Raw genomic sequence first — 18,512 nt, 5'->3', positions numbered from 1 at the left:
GAGGTAAAGCATGGGGAACAGTAGAACAAGCTCCATTTCCTTTAATATTGACTTCAATATTTTGAGAAACCTTGACTTCATCTATTTAAATACTCTCTCCATGGATGGAAATCGAATGTTTTCCATACCTTTGTACAGGTTAGTTGATTCTTTGGAATGTGTTGTTGCTCTCAGAATTCTTCTGGAGCCTGATCTTCTAATGAGACTTTAGATTCAGCCAAGCTGATCTTTAAATAACAGACATATAATTTACCCATCCTTGGAGTCCTTCCAGCATGTTCAAACCTTCCTGACCTAGTACTCTTCTGATATAGCTTCTAAGAGCCCTCACAAACCACATAAAGGCATCTCACTAAGATTCTGGTGAAAGAAGCTACTGATAACATATTTGACCCCAGTCCCTAGCACTCATCTATATCTTTATTGGGGGGGGGGGAAGGAATAAACACTTCTGTGGTGTCTTCTATATGCTAGTGTATAAATGGAGATTTTGAACCCTAGACTTCAATCCCCAGAAGTCCCTGGTATTTCCCAGAATCCCCTATAATCTCACCTGAGTCTCCACATAGGTGAGATCACAATTTGTATTTAACTGGCAGTAACACCTCCCACACTCTCTCCTTCCTGCCTTTGCAAAGATGTAGCAAGTAAGCTAAGTGTGGGCATTCTGAATTGGCTAATCAGACGTAGGCACGTGGTTTTTATTTTGTATCCTTGATTTCTAACAATCCTTAATAAACCTCATAAAATATAAATATAATACTTTTATTATTAGAAATTTAATTTAATTTTTACACTAGGCACTGTGCCTAGTGCTGTACAACTAGTATTACATTTTATCCTCACAATAACTCTACAAGGAGGTGTGGTTATTATCTCCAAACAATTGAGGAAACTGAGGTAAATAGAGGTTTTTCTCTTGCCCAAGACACACTTATATCTGAGTGTCTGAGGCCAGATTTAAACTGAAATCTTCCTAACTCAAGGCCCAGATCTTTATCTATTTTGCCACCTAGCTGCCTCATTAAAACTGATATTTGTAGTAATTACTCTGTACTCTAGTAAGATTGGGGAAGGGAGATTATTCAGTCAGTCACCTTGCCCCAATTAAAGTAACTAACCAGATCCTGTAGACTTGACATGCTTATCAGGTGGGAACCCCTCTGCTGAATCTCTCAATTAAATCTATATGAGAAATTCATTAATGACTTCAGAAGAAATTAAATTCATCAGTCTAAATGAAATTATGCTACATAGGAAGTGAGCTAGGTTAAAAAGACTCAGTCACATCCTGCTTGTCTTATTTAAAATAGCTAGTTCAGCACTGAGCATTACTGTGTGATCTAGCCTGGTGATAATAGCAACTTTTGTCAAACCCCTAGAAGGAATCACTTGGAAGAAGAGGAGGGAGACTTTGTTATCTCCTCCTCTCTCCCCTCTGATAAGAACAAAATTCTGAAGATTTCAAAAGAAATGGATGATTTGGATATCCAGCCAGCATCCTAGCAATGTCCCTGAAACAACAGTGGCTAATGGCAGTGTCTGCATCAGGAGCTGATAACAAGCTAAAGTGAGGAAAGCCAGTTTCTGGACTCTACAAGGACCCCAGCAAAAAATGCTACACTGAGTTAAGGGGAACTTCATGAGGATTCTCCTAAGAAAGAAAACGATTTCCAGTGCTCTGGAGCTTTAAGTTCACTCCTTTGTCACAAGAGCTCTCTAAGCCTGAATCTACTTTCCCCTTGACTTTTATAGAAGAATGTCTTCCAGGTTTGGGGAGAGGAATATTTTGTTTCAGTTCTTACTTTTGTTCCACCTTAGTGAATTCCCCACAACAGAAGGGTCTGGTTTGCTGATTAACATCAACCTAGGACTGATGGACACAGCAAACCAGTGTTGGCTCATGATCCTTTATGGTGCTGGAGAATTATCTCATGTCAACGTCTCAGAATTGTCCAGAACCCTTAGGATAGATACAGCCAGTCTCAGACCACCAGTAAAGTGAAAATTTTAATACTAGCTTTAGAATCTGAACTATACTATTTTCAAACAACTTTATCAAAAGTAATGCTTTCCAGAGGAAGTAGTCCAGTCTTTTAGGGGTTTCCAAAATTACAAGTACTCAAATGGGAGATTGGTGCTGGGAGGATTCTATGACTTTCCCATTGGGTCTCGGAGGAAAAAGGATGAGCAGCTTGCAGGAAAATAGAAAGATCACAATGGAAAGCCTTCAAGACAATGGTTTCCTTAAAAAATGATGGTAGCAACAATGTCCTCCTGGGACATTCAGGACTTCATTATCAAAAATTAAGGGAAAGGTAAATGGGGAAAGAGATAGTGCTGATGACTAGACACAGATCATTTCTAAGTCACATAGTTTATACATAGAATCTTCCTATGAAATGTCTTTGTGACTATACTACTATTTGCAAGAAAATCTTTGAGTCATATCAAATTGAATTGAGAAAACTTTTAGTCACTATTATATTATAATGGTGTAGTCACTTGACTTGAAAATATCTGAACTGAACATGTTTTTATACATGCAGAGCTTTGACTTTGAGGAATTCACTAAAAGCAAGTAGGTTGTTCATTTAATGTGTAATCCTAAAAATGGGCTATTTAGATGAACCTCTCATACAAAAGAAAATGAATGGAGTTAAATTTGAAAAGTAATCTTTGGAACTATATTATTTCTATATTAACCTGCCTTTTGTTGTTGTTGTTGTTGTTGTTAGAACTTCTATTCTTGGGATTCCTTCGGAGCTGCATTTCTCTGCTTTCCTTCATCCTTTTCATCTGTTTTGCTGGACAGCTACTGGTAGGTACTCTGGTTTTAACTTCTTTGAAAAGCAAATTAACAAAGAAGGAACGAGGGATCTGGAGGAGGGAATGGGAAGGTAAGAGAAGGGAGGATGGGAGGGAGGGAGGAAGGAAGGAAGGAAGGAAGGAAGGAAGGAAGGAAGGAAGGAAGGAAGGGAGGGAGGAAGGAAGGAAGGAAGGAAGGAAGGAAGGAAGGAAGGAAGGAAGGAAGGAAGGGAGGGAGGGAGGGAGGAAGGAAGGAAGGAAGGAAGGAAGGAAGGAAGGAAGGAAGGAAGGAAGGGGAGGGAGGGAAGGAAGGAAGGAAGGAAGGAAGGAAGGAAAGAAGGAAGGAAGGAAGGAAGGAAGGAAGGAAGGAAGGAAGGAAGGAAGGAAGGAAGGAGGGAAGCTTGTTCTTTTAACTGTTCAAAATAATGTCATTTGTTTGGAAAAAAATATGTGTTCAGAACATACAGCTGAAAATAATCATTTGCCATTTATAAATAGGTCACCAATTTTTTAAATTATTCATTTCAGTTATTTTTTCTTCTGGATTATTTTAGGGAAGTTTAGAATAGTTTATAAGTTGATTGATTTAATATTAGTTGATAAAAAATAAATGAAAGAAATCTGCTATCTTGATAGTTCTAAATATATAATATTAAAAAATCATTACATATTAAATACTCTAAAACAGTAATTATGTCACTTATGTGAATAATCCCAAGCTTACAAGTTTTATAGTCTCAGCCATTACATTGCATTAATATTATGCTTTTATAGTCCTCAGCCCAAGTCAAATTTCAATTGCTTCATTATTCAGGAAAAGCTAATGGGAGAAAAAACATCCACAAAAGAGATTTTTTTACAAAGAGATTCATATGTTATACTGAATGTAATAGGAAATTTACATCATTGTCCACTTATTCTTGGGCATGAGAAATCTGCTTAATTGTGTGAAAGATGCCCCTTGCTCCTTTTACAGTTTTTCTTCAACAGTAAGATTTGGAGCCCATTCATTGGTGAGGCTGCTACATGACCTACTTCTGCTTTCACTCTGTAAGCTTGTATAAATGCCAATATAGATTTCTCTGACATTGCTATCAAGTTTTCTTTAGTAATTGTTGGCTAGAGCTCCCTCATGTGTCTCTATATTGCAATACCATTTCAAGTCATTCAGAGCACAAGTCATTACTTTTACCTACACCATTGATGTGATTCACAATGATATCTTTTTTCTTTTGGTGAGTATTATATAAAACATTTCTCAAGCCTCTGAAGAGAGTTGGTGAATCCAAAATGTTGAAATATATGATCATTATGGTACTTTCTAACTTTGAATTCTAATTTTCTATCTGTAATTCTCAGAGAATATAACCTAAGGGCTGTGGATTGTTCACTTTTGCTACAAAATTATGAGCTAAAATTCTTAAAAGGAAAATGATGAATTAATGTCATTTATAGGCATCCTGGAGCACATTTTTGACTCATTTGTATTCAGCAAACATTTATTAAATACTTACTATGTGCCAATCCCTCAGCTAGGTACTATGGATAAAAAGACAAAAATGTTTTTTATCTCTTGGAGCTGGCCCTCCTGCTGTTGGGTGTAACAGGAGCCTGAGGCTATTGCTGAATACATACATGCCTCAACCATTCTTTCTGGTTTTCCAATTATTCCAAGGAACTTTGACTTCCAATTCATCAAAATACCATACCACCTAAAATCTGAACCAAATGAGCTTCTAGAATGGTCTAAAATTGTTCGGGTTTTTTTTTTAACTTTTACCTTCTATCTTAAAATTAATACTAACTATCATTTCCAAGGCAGAAAAGAGATAAGGGCTAAACAATGGGAGTCAAATGACTTGCCCAGGGTCACCCAACTAGGAATAATCTGAGGTCATATTTGAACATAGAATCTCCTGTCTCTAGGTCTGGGTCTCTATCCACTAAGCCACCTAGCTGCCTCTGCCTAGAGTTTTTGTAGGAAGAATGGGTAAGGTTACATATTGGGTTCCTTTCGGCAATTCTAAGGATCATAACCCCATTACAGTTTAGTTTGCTAAAGAATGCTATACAATAAAAGAAAATATAACCCTTTTTGAGCAAAGAAGCGTAGAGGATCACACAACTTCCTCTATAGCTATCAGGCTGCCATTATGTAAAGCAACTTCAATACATCATCAGAAAAGGCATTAATCATACACATACATACTCTCAGAGGTGTATTTAAAAAGTCAATGGAATTTGTTTTCATTTTTCCCTGACAGAATGTATTCTTTTATTTAAAATTCTTCAATTATTTTACTCTAGTAGATTATAAGTAAAGGCCCTTAAACTATTTTTCCCTCTATCTAATCAAGTATGGTGAGAGAAAAATGGAAAATAATTCCTCTTTGCTTCAATATTACTGACTTTGGGAAATTAGTTTCAATAATCTTCAAGTTTACATGTGAATGTATATCATATATATATATGTGTGTATAAACATATTTTATACATATATAATTATGCAATCTGCTTTATCACATAATTTCTAATCGACTTTTACCACTATATTTGTGTTATTATTTCATATTTATCTGTGAGTGTCCTTAGTATTTCTTCTAGTCATGATGCAGAACTCTAGCATTCAGAGAAATGGAAAAGTCAGGCATTCATATCATAAGTGCTAAGTGTTTTATTTTAATATTGTGATAGAATCAGGAGAGAGTTACATGCCATAATGGTTAGACCACCAGACCTGAGTCAGGAAGACCTGATTTTGAATCCTGCCTCAAACATTAGCTCTGTAATCTGAGAAGTCACTTAAATCCTCTCAGCCTCTCAATTTATTCATTTTTATAATGAGGATATTAATAGTGCTTGTTGTGCAATTGTAATAAGGATCAAATGAAGTATCATATATAAAGATCTTTTCTTTGCAAATTTTAGCTATTATTCAAAAGAAGATAATGCTCCAAAAGTACAATTAACAGATTTACTTACCTCCTTCTCTGTTGAAAGTCTGGACTTTGGCAAGATTCACAAAATGAATAACATTGGAGGTGATTTATTAGAGTGTAGGATATTCCCAACCATGAATCATATGAGATCATTTATCTAATGTTCAAATTAAATTCTTGCATTGTTGAAAGTAAGGGGGGTTGGAAATTGTGCAGGTTTTTTCATAGTACTAATTGCCCCAGGAATAATCATTATATGCTATTCAAATCATTTCATTAATATCTTGTTTTTAATACATCATAAATCAAGAATAAATTTCCTTCAAAATGCCAGTGAGGCAGTGTATGTTTTCCTACAAAAAAATTGAGTGGGAGATTTTTTTTTTATTTACACAATACAAATATAGATTCTTGATCACAAAGGGAATTCATTATTGTACATTCTAAATATTGAATTGCCTCCCTGATTTTTTTGTGATTTACCAACCATATGAAAGTTTTACTTTTGTTAACAGTGTTATTCAGAAATGTGTTCTGTGCTCTACCACACTGACTGAAATATATGACTTAGATTCACCCTGTACTGAATCAATATTTTATTATGTTGAAAAATTAAATTCTTAACTTGTTTCTCTTCTGGAACTAGGAAAGCCATTATTTAAAAAGGTTTCTTTATGATGAAATTACAGCACTTTTTAAAAGAGAAATTAAAATAGACTTTAAAAAACCCCCAAAGGTAGATTTAAATTTCTACTCCCAAACCCATGTCATCATTTCACATTTTTCTCCCCATGTTTGGTTATAGAGAAAAATAGTTGTAGAGTTGGGAGAGCTCTTAAAGATCACTTACTACAATGTCATTTTAAAATTAAGTAAACTGAGGCCCAGAGTTGCCTGGTGTCAAAAAAAGTAATAAGAAATAGAGCCAAGATTTGAACTCAGAACCTTTGACTCCAATCCTGGATCTTTTCCTATTTTACCACACTAAAGTATGCAAACTCATAGAATAGACTGAAACTGTTCATTTCAAACTCCATTTGTTCTTTAGGGAGAGTAGGAAAAAAATACGGGCAAAATAGAAAAAAAATTGCTTTCATGTTATGAGATGATTTGATCAAATTTTTTTTCAAGTATATTTAACTAAAAATGAACGTATTCATTCATGAATAGAAACCATTTTTTAAACATTTATAATGTCTTGGGCATTGGAGTTGAAATGGAAAAGTGAGCCTATTCCTTTCCTCACGTGACTGATCATCTAAAGGAGGAAATAGTAGAGGAGAGAGATGACCACAGAAAGGATTTTTTATTCAGAAAGTCATAAGAATGACTGAAGGAGTCTGAGGGAAGGGGGGGGGGGGGTATGAGGCAGGGCAGATAAGAAGATGTGCCAAAGATATGAATCTCTGTGAACTGTGGGGAGACAGTTCTATGTCTAGGAAGCTGAGACAGTGCTATGCCTCTGAGGCTGGCTAGATATAATGGATGCATTTTCACTCTTCAATCAAGAAAACTTAGCCCAAATCACAGTTTATTAATTTGCCCAAAGCATGTTTTTTCTAGACTTCTGGTCAGGAAAGGCTCATTCCAAATTAGGGGCAAGAAGGTAAGATGAGGCAGGTGGTCAACCATTTACAATGATGAGTAAGAAAAAATATATGTGTGTGGGGTGGAGTGGGGAGAGAGAGACAGAGAGAGAGAGAGAGAGAGAGAGGAGAGAGAGAGAGAGAGAGAGACAGAGAGAGAGAGAGAGAGAGAGAGAGAGAGAGAGAGAGAGAGAGAGAGAGAGAGAGACAGAGAGAGACAGAGAGAGAGAGAGAGAGACAGAGACAGAGAGAGAGAGACAGAGAGAGAGAGACAGAGAGAGAGAGAGAGAGAGAGAGAGACAGACAGACAGACAGACAGACAGAGAGATAGAGAGAGAGACAGAGAGAGACAGAGACAGAGAGACAGAGAGAGAGAGAGAGAGAGAGAGAGTGTGTGTGTGTGTGTGTGTGTGTGTGTGTGTGTGTGTGTGTGTGTGTGTGTGTGTGTGTGTGTGTGTGTAATAGAAGACAGAGAAAGAAAGATTAAAACAGCCAGGCAGAAATAAAGGGAGGCAAAGCTAGAGAGAACCACATCTCAGAGTAAGGAAAATCTGGCTTCCAGTCATGCTTTTGACAGACTGGCTAGTGTGACCCTGAACAAATCCAAACCTTTCTGTGGCCCAGACATCTCTCTAAGATTTATAAGCTGTGAATTGTGTGCCAGTCTGCATTGGCTGAAGTTTTATCAAGAGGGAATAATGTACATGATTGAAAGCACAGGTCTAGACCCTATTCTACAGGCATGCAGGAGTTGTGTTACCAACCATCCCCTAGATATCTTGCCATCTGCCCTGACTCTCTTTGCTCTGTCTCTGCCTCTCTCTCTCTTGTCTCTCTCTGTCTCTCTCTGTCTCTCTCTCTATCTCTCTCTATCTCTCTCTGTCTTTGTCTCTGTCTCTGTCTCTGTCTCTCTCTCTTTCTTTTCCTTCCCCTCTCTCTCTCTCTGTCTCTCTCTCTCTTTCTTCCTCTCTCTCTCTCTCTCTTTCTCTCTCTCTCTCTCTGTCTCTCCAATTTTCTCTCCCCTTCTCACTCTATATACATATATCTTACATACATCATGTATATAAAATATATATGTGCTACATTCCTATTATGCTGAAATTTTTTCATCCAAAACCAGCGCTCTTATTGTCTCATATTAAAATCCTTATAATTATAAATTATAATTATAAAATTTCCTTCAAAATTCCACTCAATCGACTCCCTTGCAAGAAGCCTGCCCCAACCCTGGCCATCCTCCCTGATCTCTTACAGCACTCATAGACTGTACAGGTCAGGTTGTTTACAAGTGTGGATCCTGGGGCTGTGTAGTACACTTTCTTTTTATCTTTTTTCAGCATAGTATATCATATTGACCCAGATCCTTGTTGAATTGGGTTTTGACTAATCTTGATACTTGGGGAGTTGTCATCTCTTCCTCACCTCTGCCTCTTGGCACCCATAATTCCCTTCAAAGCATAGCTCATCTGGCAGCTTTTATATGAAGCCTTTCATGAACCTTGCCACTGCTGTTACTTCTCTCCTCCCCCCAAAATCTTGGATGGATGTACTGATTGGTTATATACTGTATATACTTACATAGATACATACTTTCTTCTCCTATCAAATATAAACTTCTTGAAAGCAAGGACTGTTTCCATGTTTAACTTTGGTTCCCAAACCCCTAGTGCAGTGCCTGGCATATATAGCCCATCCTTAATCAATACTCATGGATTGATTAATAAAGGTTGCATAGGATATACCTATGTGTATATATGAAGGGTTTTGTTTGTTTGCTTTTCCTAGAGACAACGAGGTTGACTCAAAGTATAAATATGATAGCTAAAGTTTCTAAGTCTATCACTTTAACATCTGACACTAATAGTCAAGCCTTTAAAAAAAATAATTGGAGAACTCAAATTGGCTATAACTTAATTTAAGGCAAGAGCTAATGAATCTGGCAGATCAGAGGGAAAATGTGAAGGCTATAGAAAGAGAGACTGAAATTCCTCCAAGGAAGGAGGTATATTTACTCTTTAACTATTTATAAATGCTCCTGGAGCTCACTATATTGAATGAATGGTCCACATTGTTCACCTTTGGATTTCTTTTGCATCTGGAATCCTTCTTGTATGCAATTTTAAAATAATTCTCATCATTTGGCGTCCTGCAGTTAAAAGGATTAGCCATCCTTTCCTTACATCTTTGCCTGCTTTAAAAAAAAAGCCTTCCTTCTTTAGCCTACTTATTGTAGTAGTACTTTCAAGCATGTTTTCTTTCTCTTATTATTTCATTAACAAGAAGAATTCACATTTTCACAGCTTTTTTTTTTTGGTTAATACAAGGGTTTTCTCAAAGTAGAATACAAAGACCCCTGAGTGTCCCTAAGATCCAGTCAAGGAGTTTATGAGGTCAAAACTATTTACATATCAATATTAGGATATTTTTTGATTATTAAAATAACCCTTCCTTTTCCAACTACTAATCTTTCTTCAGCCAAATTTTCTTTATATATTTCAACAAAACAACAGATTGCAACAGATTGAATGCAAATTGAATGCTGAAACAGAGATGATAATCCAGGTTTCTATTAAGCTAGACATTAGAGATTTGAAAAATATATAAAATAATGCCACTCTTTCCCATATTTTTCTTTTATTTTGGAAAATACTATTATATTCACAATGTTATTTACATAAATCTTTTAACATATAATGGGATTATTATTTAATTTTAATAAATTAATAAATATCTTAAAATGTGTCTAATGTGATAAATATATACATATATAATATGTATAAATAATATATAGCTTCATATATTCTATATGCATATAAAATTCTCCAGGGTCCTTAATTTTTGAATTTTGGCTTTTTCATTTGTATTATTGCATTTCTTTTCTATAATGTTTTTCTAGTTCTTTAGAAATCATTCTACTTTAATTCTTACCAATTTTCATGCTTCACAGTATGACTCAGTAATATTCCATTTCATTTATGTACCATGATTGGTTTACTCATCATCCAGTCAATAGGCATTTGTTTTGTTTCCAATTCTTTGCTACCAGAAAAGATGTTATTTATGTGAATATGGGAATTTTCATTATTTGATTTCTTCATCAAATATAGGGTTTCTAATTCCAAGATGTAATGGAGAAGGGATAATTTAATTATTTTCTTAATATGATTCCAGATTGCTTTTTGGAAGGGCTGGAGCAAATCACATCTACATAAAAAAATGTACTAGTATACCTATTTATCTGCAGCCCCTCCAATACTGACTATTCTCATCTCTTGTCATCTTTGCCAGTTTGCTAAGTGAAAAACTTCAGAATCATTTTGAACCTCTCTATTTCTTAAAATATGCCCAGGTCCACCCTTTCTGGGAAAATTTCTTAGATCTTTCAGAACATTCTTCCCAAATTGTCTGTGCCTTTAATTTTATCAGTGAGTTTGTGTTTGTCAGTATTTTTTTGGTCCTACAACTTTTGGCACTTGGAGCAGTAGACAAATATTCAATAACAATAAGCTTAAAGGAGTGCTGGATTGTACCCAAAAGCAATTTCCTGCCATAGTATGCAGGAATTTGCTCCCTCCTCCAATTTTCACCCAGGCACTTCTTTTCCAAACTCATGATTCTTGTTTGCTAGTCAATTTTGTGGACATTCACCATAATCATTGTTTTTGCCAGTATGGAAATTTATCTTCTCTTCCTAGGACATTTGATACCACTATCCCAAAAGGGTCCTAGTTTGGAATTAACTCTATCTCAGTAAGTCAGATCAGCTGTCAGTCTGGTATCAACTGCTTTGCTATTAAAATCAGGTGAAAATTGGATTCTGTCACTTGCTACTATTCAAGGTTCATAATTCCCCCTCTTGAAGGCCATAGAGGACTTGGAATTGATAAAGCTCAGATCTCCTTCAGAGTAGCTGGCATTTATATAGTGCTTTAAGGTTTACAAAGTACATTACATGTTATCTCATTTGTTCCTCACAACAACTCAGCGTGGTCAGTGCTATTTTTATACTGTTACAGATGAGGAAACTGAGGCTGACAGAAGTTAAATGACTTGCCAAAGGTCACACAGCTAGTAAGTATCTGAAGAGGTATCTAAATTTATTTTCTTGATTACAGGTCAAGCACTGTACTTTCTATACCACCTGGTTGTGAGCTGGTCATAGATGATGGAGCTCATATCAGCATATCATGTCAGAGGTGATCTATGTCCAGTCCACTCATTTTGCAGGTGAAGAAAATGAGGTTTGGGAGGGTTAGTTGATTTGTCCAACGTCACACAGGTAGTAAATGACATAGCAGAATGCAAACCTAGGTCCTCTTGCTCCAAAAACTAGATCTCTTTCCTACCAAATTATAAAGTCTGTAGAATTATTTTGTGATTGCGAGAAGATTCTCTAACCATGTCAGTCCTATTAAATGAAAACACTAGTATAGATATTCTCCATAGGAACTGATCACCCTAGTCTATGCTATTGTTGTGTATCTGTCACCATCACCACTACTTGTGGCTCTCTTTCTCAAAACTACCACTATATGAATTAATTTCTAGTCCTAACGTGGCATGACATTGCTCTAGGAACCTTTCATAGTGTTAAATATCAAGATCACATTATTATTTTCCAGAGAAAGACTGCAATTGATTCAACTTCTCCATTCTAATTTTTCTCTCACTTCTCTCCTGTCATATTTCTGGGGTGTTCAAATTTACTTCAGCTTCTTGACTGGAACTTCTTGAAATCTACATGATGGGAAGGAGAATGAAAGGGACACTTCAGATTGCCATAAAAAGATTTCTTGAATGATATGGGAATCTTTAATCAAGAGAAGAGATGATTTAGGGGTATCTTATAGTTGTCTTAAAGAATTTGAAAGGCTGTTATTTGGAGAAAGGATAAAAATCATTCCTTCATAGGTAGAACAAAGAGCAATGGGTGGAACTTGCAAAGGAGTAAATTTTGTATTAAGATATGGAAAATTTTAGTAATAATTAGAGCTACTCAAAAGCATGAATGGACTGTATTGGGAATCAGTGAGTTCTCTATTGAGAAGAGTATAAAAGGATATTTTTGTTCAGGCATAGATTATGTTAAATGATCTCCAAATTCTCTTCTAGTTTTTAGATTCAGTGAAACTGTGAATTTGCTTGTGGTTTTTAATAATTTTCATCTTTTCACTTTGAATTTCAAAACATCATTTGAAAAAATACATTCATATAATATTAACCAATATAATTTTGAGCTTCATAGTTTTCAAGGCTTTCATATATCATGTTATTCTATACTCACAACCACTTTGTAAGGAATACTAAAAGTATTATTATACCCATTTTACAAATTAGTATATAGAGGCCCCCCAAAAAAGTATATTGTACAAAATCACATTGGGATGATGATGAACTGTACCACTGGTTTTAAATATACAGGTTGAGGATTATTTATTAAAAAATAATTATTGGAAAGAATCAGAGACCTTCAATGATTGCCATATTTCTGACAAAATGAAGATATCATACAAGTGCAAGGTATATTTCCTCTTAACTATTGTTATATTAGGTTTTGTACATCAATGAAAATATTATAACACCCATTTAACATTTCTTAGAATTAATACAGAAACAAAAAATGGTGAATAAAGTTTACCTTAGGGAGAAGAGAGTATCTTGCATATACCAGGAAACTAAAAATCTAATGCACTGACAAATATAAATGTACCCACAACCGGGTACACAGAAGACTGTGAGGTTTCCCCACACTATGAATTAAATATGTTTTATTTTCTGTAACTGTATCTTTATACTAGATGAAGTTACTTGACTTTTATGCCCTTAGAGAATATATTGTTTTTATGTACACACATAATGTACATGAAAACTTATACACTGTAAAAATATGAATTCTTAGCATATGAATATGAAATAGCACATGAATAAAACCTAGATTGTCTCATAAAAAACATGATTGATGTTTGAACAAATAAATGTCTTCTAAGCAGAGTATTAACAATACAATTAAATCATCAAATATATACATGACGATTGTCTTTCAGTTGGGAAATGTAACGTTAACAAGTAAATGTGGCACAAACTCTTGTCATTCAAAAAGATGTTTCCTCCTTTATTAAAATGCTTGAATTCAGTAAGTCCACAAAAATAATAATATTTTAATAATCTTGGTTAAAGGATATATGATTAACATGTACACATACAAGAGTTTAATTATGATATCAGGATTTTTTGAAAGCTGTATGTTAAAACAAGAACTTGCTAATGAATTTCTTTGGAAATCCTAGCAGCACTGAAAGATATTTTTACTGTTGAAAAATATAAATCACTGAGTTTCAAAAAAGAATAAGAATAAGGAATAAACCAATGATTTCATTGATAAAGGGAACTCTCAAGTGAGGAAACTCCTTCTACAGATGGAAATAGGCATTTCCTCTGCATTTTATTCTAACTTATTCCTTAAATTTCTGAGAATTCCATAGAGCACTGAGATGTTAAATGACTTGACTAGGAACTCAGCCAACATGTGTTAGAAGAGGTAGTACTTGAACCTTGGTTTTCCTAGCTTCAAGGCCATCTTTTTATCCACTATTTCCTTCTTCCTCAAATGGTGTTACTAATGCTACTAAAATTAAAACTATTTATTAGCACATTTTAGGTACTACAAATCTTCATATCTTTCTGTGGACAAAATCAAAAGAAGCCAATTTACGTTTATAATTCCTGCTCATTTAAAAAGAAATAGACAACTATATATCAAGTGCCAGTGCCTATCTACACTGTCCTTTGAGTTGGAGAGGTACAAAGATCAGAAGCTGTTGAAAGAGGGTTCAATTTTGATAGAAGTTTAAATCCTGTCTCTTCATTCTTTATGGGACCATACTCTACTATACTTCTCCTTTTATCATCTGTAAAATGAAGGAATTAAACTAGATAATCTCTAAATTAATCCAGTTATTAAACTAAATTAATCATCAACCAACTCTAAATCTGTGATTTGAGGAGCTTAAGACTTAGATTTGAATACCACCTCTAACATTTACTAGGTATATGACCTTGGGTAAGGCCTATTATCTTTCTGAGCTTCAGTGTGCTCATCAGTAAAATGAGATTAATAATGGTTGCAGGCCCCCCAAAATCAATTTAAAATGCTTGTATTCTCACCCTTCAATGGTTCTAGCCCCTTAAAAGGGTTACTCTGGCATAAGCCTGGCTCTCAGAGCCAGGTTGCAGAATGCAATTATACCTGCTTCTCCCATTCAGGAAATGTTTTGGATACAATCCCAGAAATAGATTGCATTGGTTGGCTAAGTACCAGTCTAAGTGCAGAGAAGTGCATCATCAGTAGGTGGGCTTCTGTATTTTTAATTATTTTCCAAAGCAAGCCAAGAAACCAAATAATATAAAATGATCCTCAGGCCCCTGTAATGATGGTGGTGAGGAAATCACATAATTTTTAGATCATATATTGTATATTTATTTATTCATTTTAATTTAATTTAACTCATGGCTATTTTGTGTGACAAGTCATTTGCAAACTAATGAAAAATTAATATCATGAATACTCTTATAAGAGACATGGCACAAGTTTAAATAAAACTGTATGATAATTAAAAATTCTGAGAGACGGGGTTCTAGGGAAGAAAAATCAATTCATGGTCAAACTAGCAATAACCAATAAATTAATTGGTCAGTGATCTCTCTCAGTGACCAAGGACAAATTCATTCAGCATCTTGTCATAAAATAAAATTTCTGAAGCTTACTATTCAGCCCTCCTTTAGATGTCCCATGACATCTCTAATTAGTGTATAACTAATGAAGAGGTAAGCTGATATTTTCTAGTCCTCCCTTGATGTCCCTCGTGATGGTGGGAAAATTCTAAAATTCTTGCAGGCGCAGATGAAGAAATAAGGTTAAGCCTGGTTAAGATTGACCTTCCCTCATCCATTCCTTTTGGGGAATCAAGGGCATTGCCATGTCCCCCAACCCCAACTCCCAACATATTTGTCCTAAACTAATTTTTGTTTACCAGTCAAGTTGGTGTGTATAATTTCAATTTAATTATTCCAATTTTAGAAGCTATTCTGTGGCAAGAAACTTAAGAGCATTTCTAGTACCATCAGGACAAAGGAATGAGGAAAGAGGCTTAAAGGATATATTATTGAGCCCTATTAGAAACCAGTCAGAATACAGTCAGAGCAATATGTAGTAATAATTTAGTAATTTTTAGTAATTTATTAATAAAATAATAGTAATAGTAATGAGTAATAAAGTAATAAAATAATACACCATTAGGAAAAAATCTTCTCAATTATAATATAAAATAATCACAAGAAGATGCTAAGATAAGTAGAAAATGTAATTGATCTGAGGAAGAAAAGCTCATTTCTTATTGTGATGGTCAAGTTGAGTTAATGTTTGATGGAGGGCATGACTTTAGACTTACTTCTTGAAGGATGGGCAGAATATCCACTAGCAAAGGTGACACAGTGGATAATGCTCTGGACCCAGAGTCAGAAAGACCTGAATTCCAATCTGGCCTCCCATACTTACTAACAGTGTCCATGGGCAAGTCACTTAAACCAGATCTCTTCTCGTAGTACAACTTATTCATCTGTTAACTGGAGATAATAATAGCACCTACCTTCCAGAGTTGTTGTGAGGATCTAATGAGATATTTCTCAAGCATTTAACATAGTGCCTGGTACATAGTGAGCACTATGTAAGTGTTATCTATTATTTTTAATTATTATTTTCAAAGCCAGGAAAAATATGCAAAAGTGAATGCATACAAAAGCTAAATAAGAATATTTTCAAATTGTCAGTAGCCAAATATTCCATGTGAGAAAGTTGTAGAAAAATCTTAAGTTCTCAACTGTTTTTAATGAAGTTTTTTCTTTTTCTTTTCTTCATCCTTTGCCTGGTTGCTTTAGTTTTATGTAAAGGTTTTCTTTCCCAGTGGCATCAGAGAATAACTAAGCCTAGCAAATTTCACAATGGAATATGTACATATGCTTACAATATATCATAAACCTGGAATGCTTCATTATTTAGACAAATCATTAGAATTATGGCTCTATTAGGTAGTTATTGATTCTTACTACTTGTGGCCCACATTATTGTATCTTCAGTGTTAATCCTGGGCCTTTTGCTGAATAATATTGAAGGAATTACAAAATGTAATAGGGAAAATTATTTTATTTTATATTTAATGTTGCACCATTTCCCAATTCATTTGATTTACTTTCTCAATTCAGTTTAACAAAACTATTCAACTATTACTATCAAATTAGCCACCCTATAAACAAACAGGTGATAAACTTCCTAAAACTCAGCTAGACTGATGATCCTCAGATAATAAACAGTTAGTCACCAGGCTTTTACTTAAGGTCTCTGATCCAGCTAGGTAATATGGGCCAGAACTTCCATTTGTTTGGTCTAATCTCTGATTTAGTAGTATAGAATTGTAGTGGAGGCTTAACAGAAAATTGTTGAATTAAGCTGCATGTTATCCTGAACAACCTTCAGGAAAATTAGAAGCAACTTCCTCAAACTGTAGATACTGAAACAGAGAAAAATAACTAAGTCTTCTCCAGTGTCGGTTAAGAACAAGTCAACCAAAGCAAACTTGAGATTTGTTTTAGAATGTCAGATTTCAGCTTGATTTCCATTTGGTCAAGAGTCAAACATTCTCTTTGACACTGATTGGCTCATGAAGAAAGGAATGAGCTAAGTAAATGGTAACCTTGCTGTAACCCTGTACTTGAGGCATCTGCCCTGGTACCATTACAGGTGAAGATACCATGTGATGATATTATTTCTAACACGTCTATATGGAGGATCTCCAAAACAAATTTACTTTTGTGACAAATTCTATTCTGCAGTTATTTAAATTCTTTACAGTCAGATTTCATTATTCTTTTTATAAATCAAATGTCTCTAGTGTTTTCATTGTGTTGTTTTCTTTTCTTTGAGTGCTTTATAACCAATTTTTATTGAGATAAAATTCCTCTAGAGCTATATCAAGTATATAATAGAATGACATTCTAAATGTTTGCCAAAGTATGATAGACTATAAACTCTATGATATGTGAGATTCATGTATCTAAACTCAGTTTAACCAAAAAGATTAATAACTAATATGTATGAAGAATTAATTTTTATATTCTCAATCATAAAGGAAAAAATACACTAATTTGTTACCAAAAAACCTAGCCCTTAATATTTTTAGTAAAATGGAGATCAAAGTTTGTTTCTTCCCCCAACCAATGATTGTCTGTTTACATTTTTTCTTCTTCTCCTTTCTCTTTTTATACCTTTCCTTTTTTCTTTTTTCCCAAGTGTACTTTTATAATCAAACACATATTTCTTCCATCTACTTATCACTTTTTTTTATTATACAATATCATAGATCTTTTGGCTCTATTTATCTATGTCTATTTTCTACAATTTTTTTTACATAGTGTGGCCTATGTTAATAAGAGGGAGAAAAAATGTTGCTTACTTTCTCAGATCTCTCACAAATAATACTGGCATAAACATTTGGTGTTATCAGTCTCAAGAGACTATGTAGGGGCACTAGTGACATGGCAGCTGAGCCCTGTTTTTCTGGGACTCAACCAGGACATTTAATATAATTTATTCATGATTTTGCCAAATGGAATTATGGTCATAAATCATTATCAGGGGAAATTTTAGGACATATTTTTATATAAACAATACTTCTCAGAAGCATAAACCTATTTCTTTTTCTTAGCACAGATGAACTAAAATTTGGTAAATTAGCATTCACTTATAACTTGGAAAATAACAAGTTTAACTGTGACATTGTAACATAATTATGATAAAGAATCTTGTGTCAGACTTAAGTTGTATTCCAGTATTATCCCAAAGGATCACTGCAATTAGAAAGGAAAAACATTCTACTTTTCCTACATTACTTATTTGTAATAGAAATAAATAAAAATGTTTTTCATTGAATTGATCATAACATGAAACTGATTCTTTTTCTTTCTCTCTGTAATAGTTATTTATACTTTTTTCTTAATATTTATTTAGGAATTTTGAAATGTCTTCTAATATTTAGTTTGTTAAGCTTTGCAATTGGATATGAATGTCTGACTTCTAATAGTTTATGATATTAAAAATAAGGACCTACTCAATAAACTTATTCTAACT

The 18,512-nt window shown here is 34.4% G+C and overlaps 1 protein-coding gene across 1 annotated transcript in view; it reads left to right on the top strand.

The window, feature by feature from the left end:
• The window catches only part of ADCY2 (adenylate cyclase 2), a 580,155-nt gene that overhangs the window by 482,899 nt on the left and 78,744 nt on the right, over window positions 1–18,512 (top strand). Inside the window, 2 exon segments of the mRNA XM_001363655.5 lie at window positions 2,739–2,774; window positions 2,776–2,821. Coding sequence (XP_001363692.2) covers window positions 2,739–2,774; window positions 2,776–2,821 — 82 coding nt within the window.

This window comes from Monodelphis domestica, chromosome 3, assembly GCF_027887165.1.
Source record: "Monodelphis domestica isolate mMonDom1 chromosome 3, mMonDom1.pri, whole genome shotgun sequence".
Taxonomy (NCBI): Eukaryota; Metazoa; Chordata; class Mammalia; order Didelphimorphia; family Didelphidae; genus Monodelphis; species Monodelphis domestica.
This window is presented reverse-complemented; position numbering and strand designations above follow the sequence as displayed.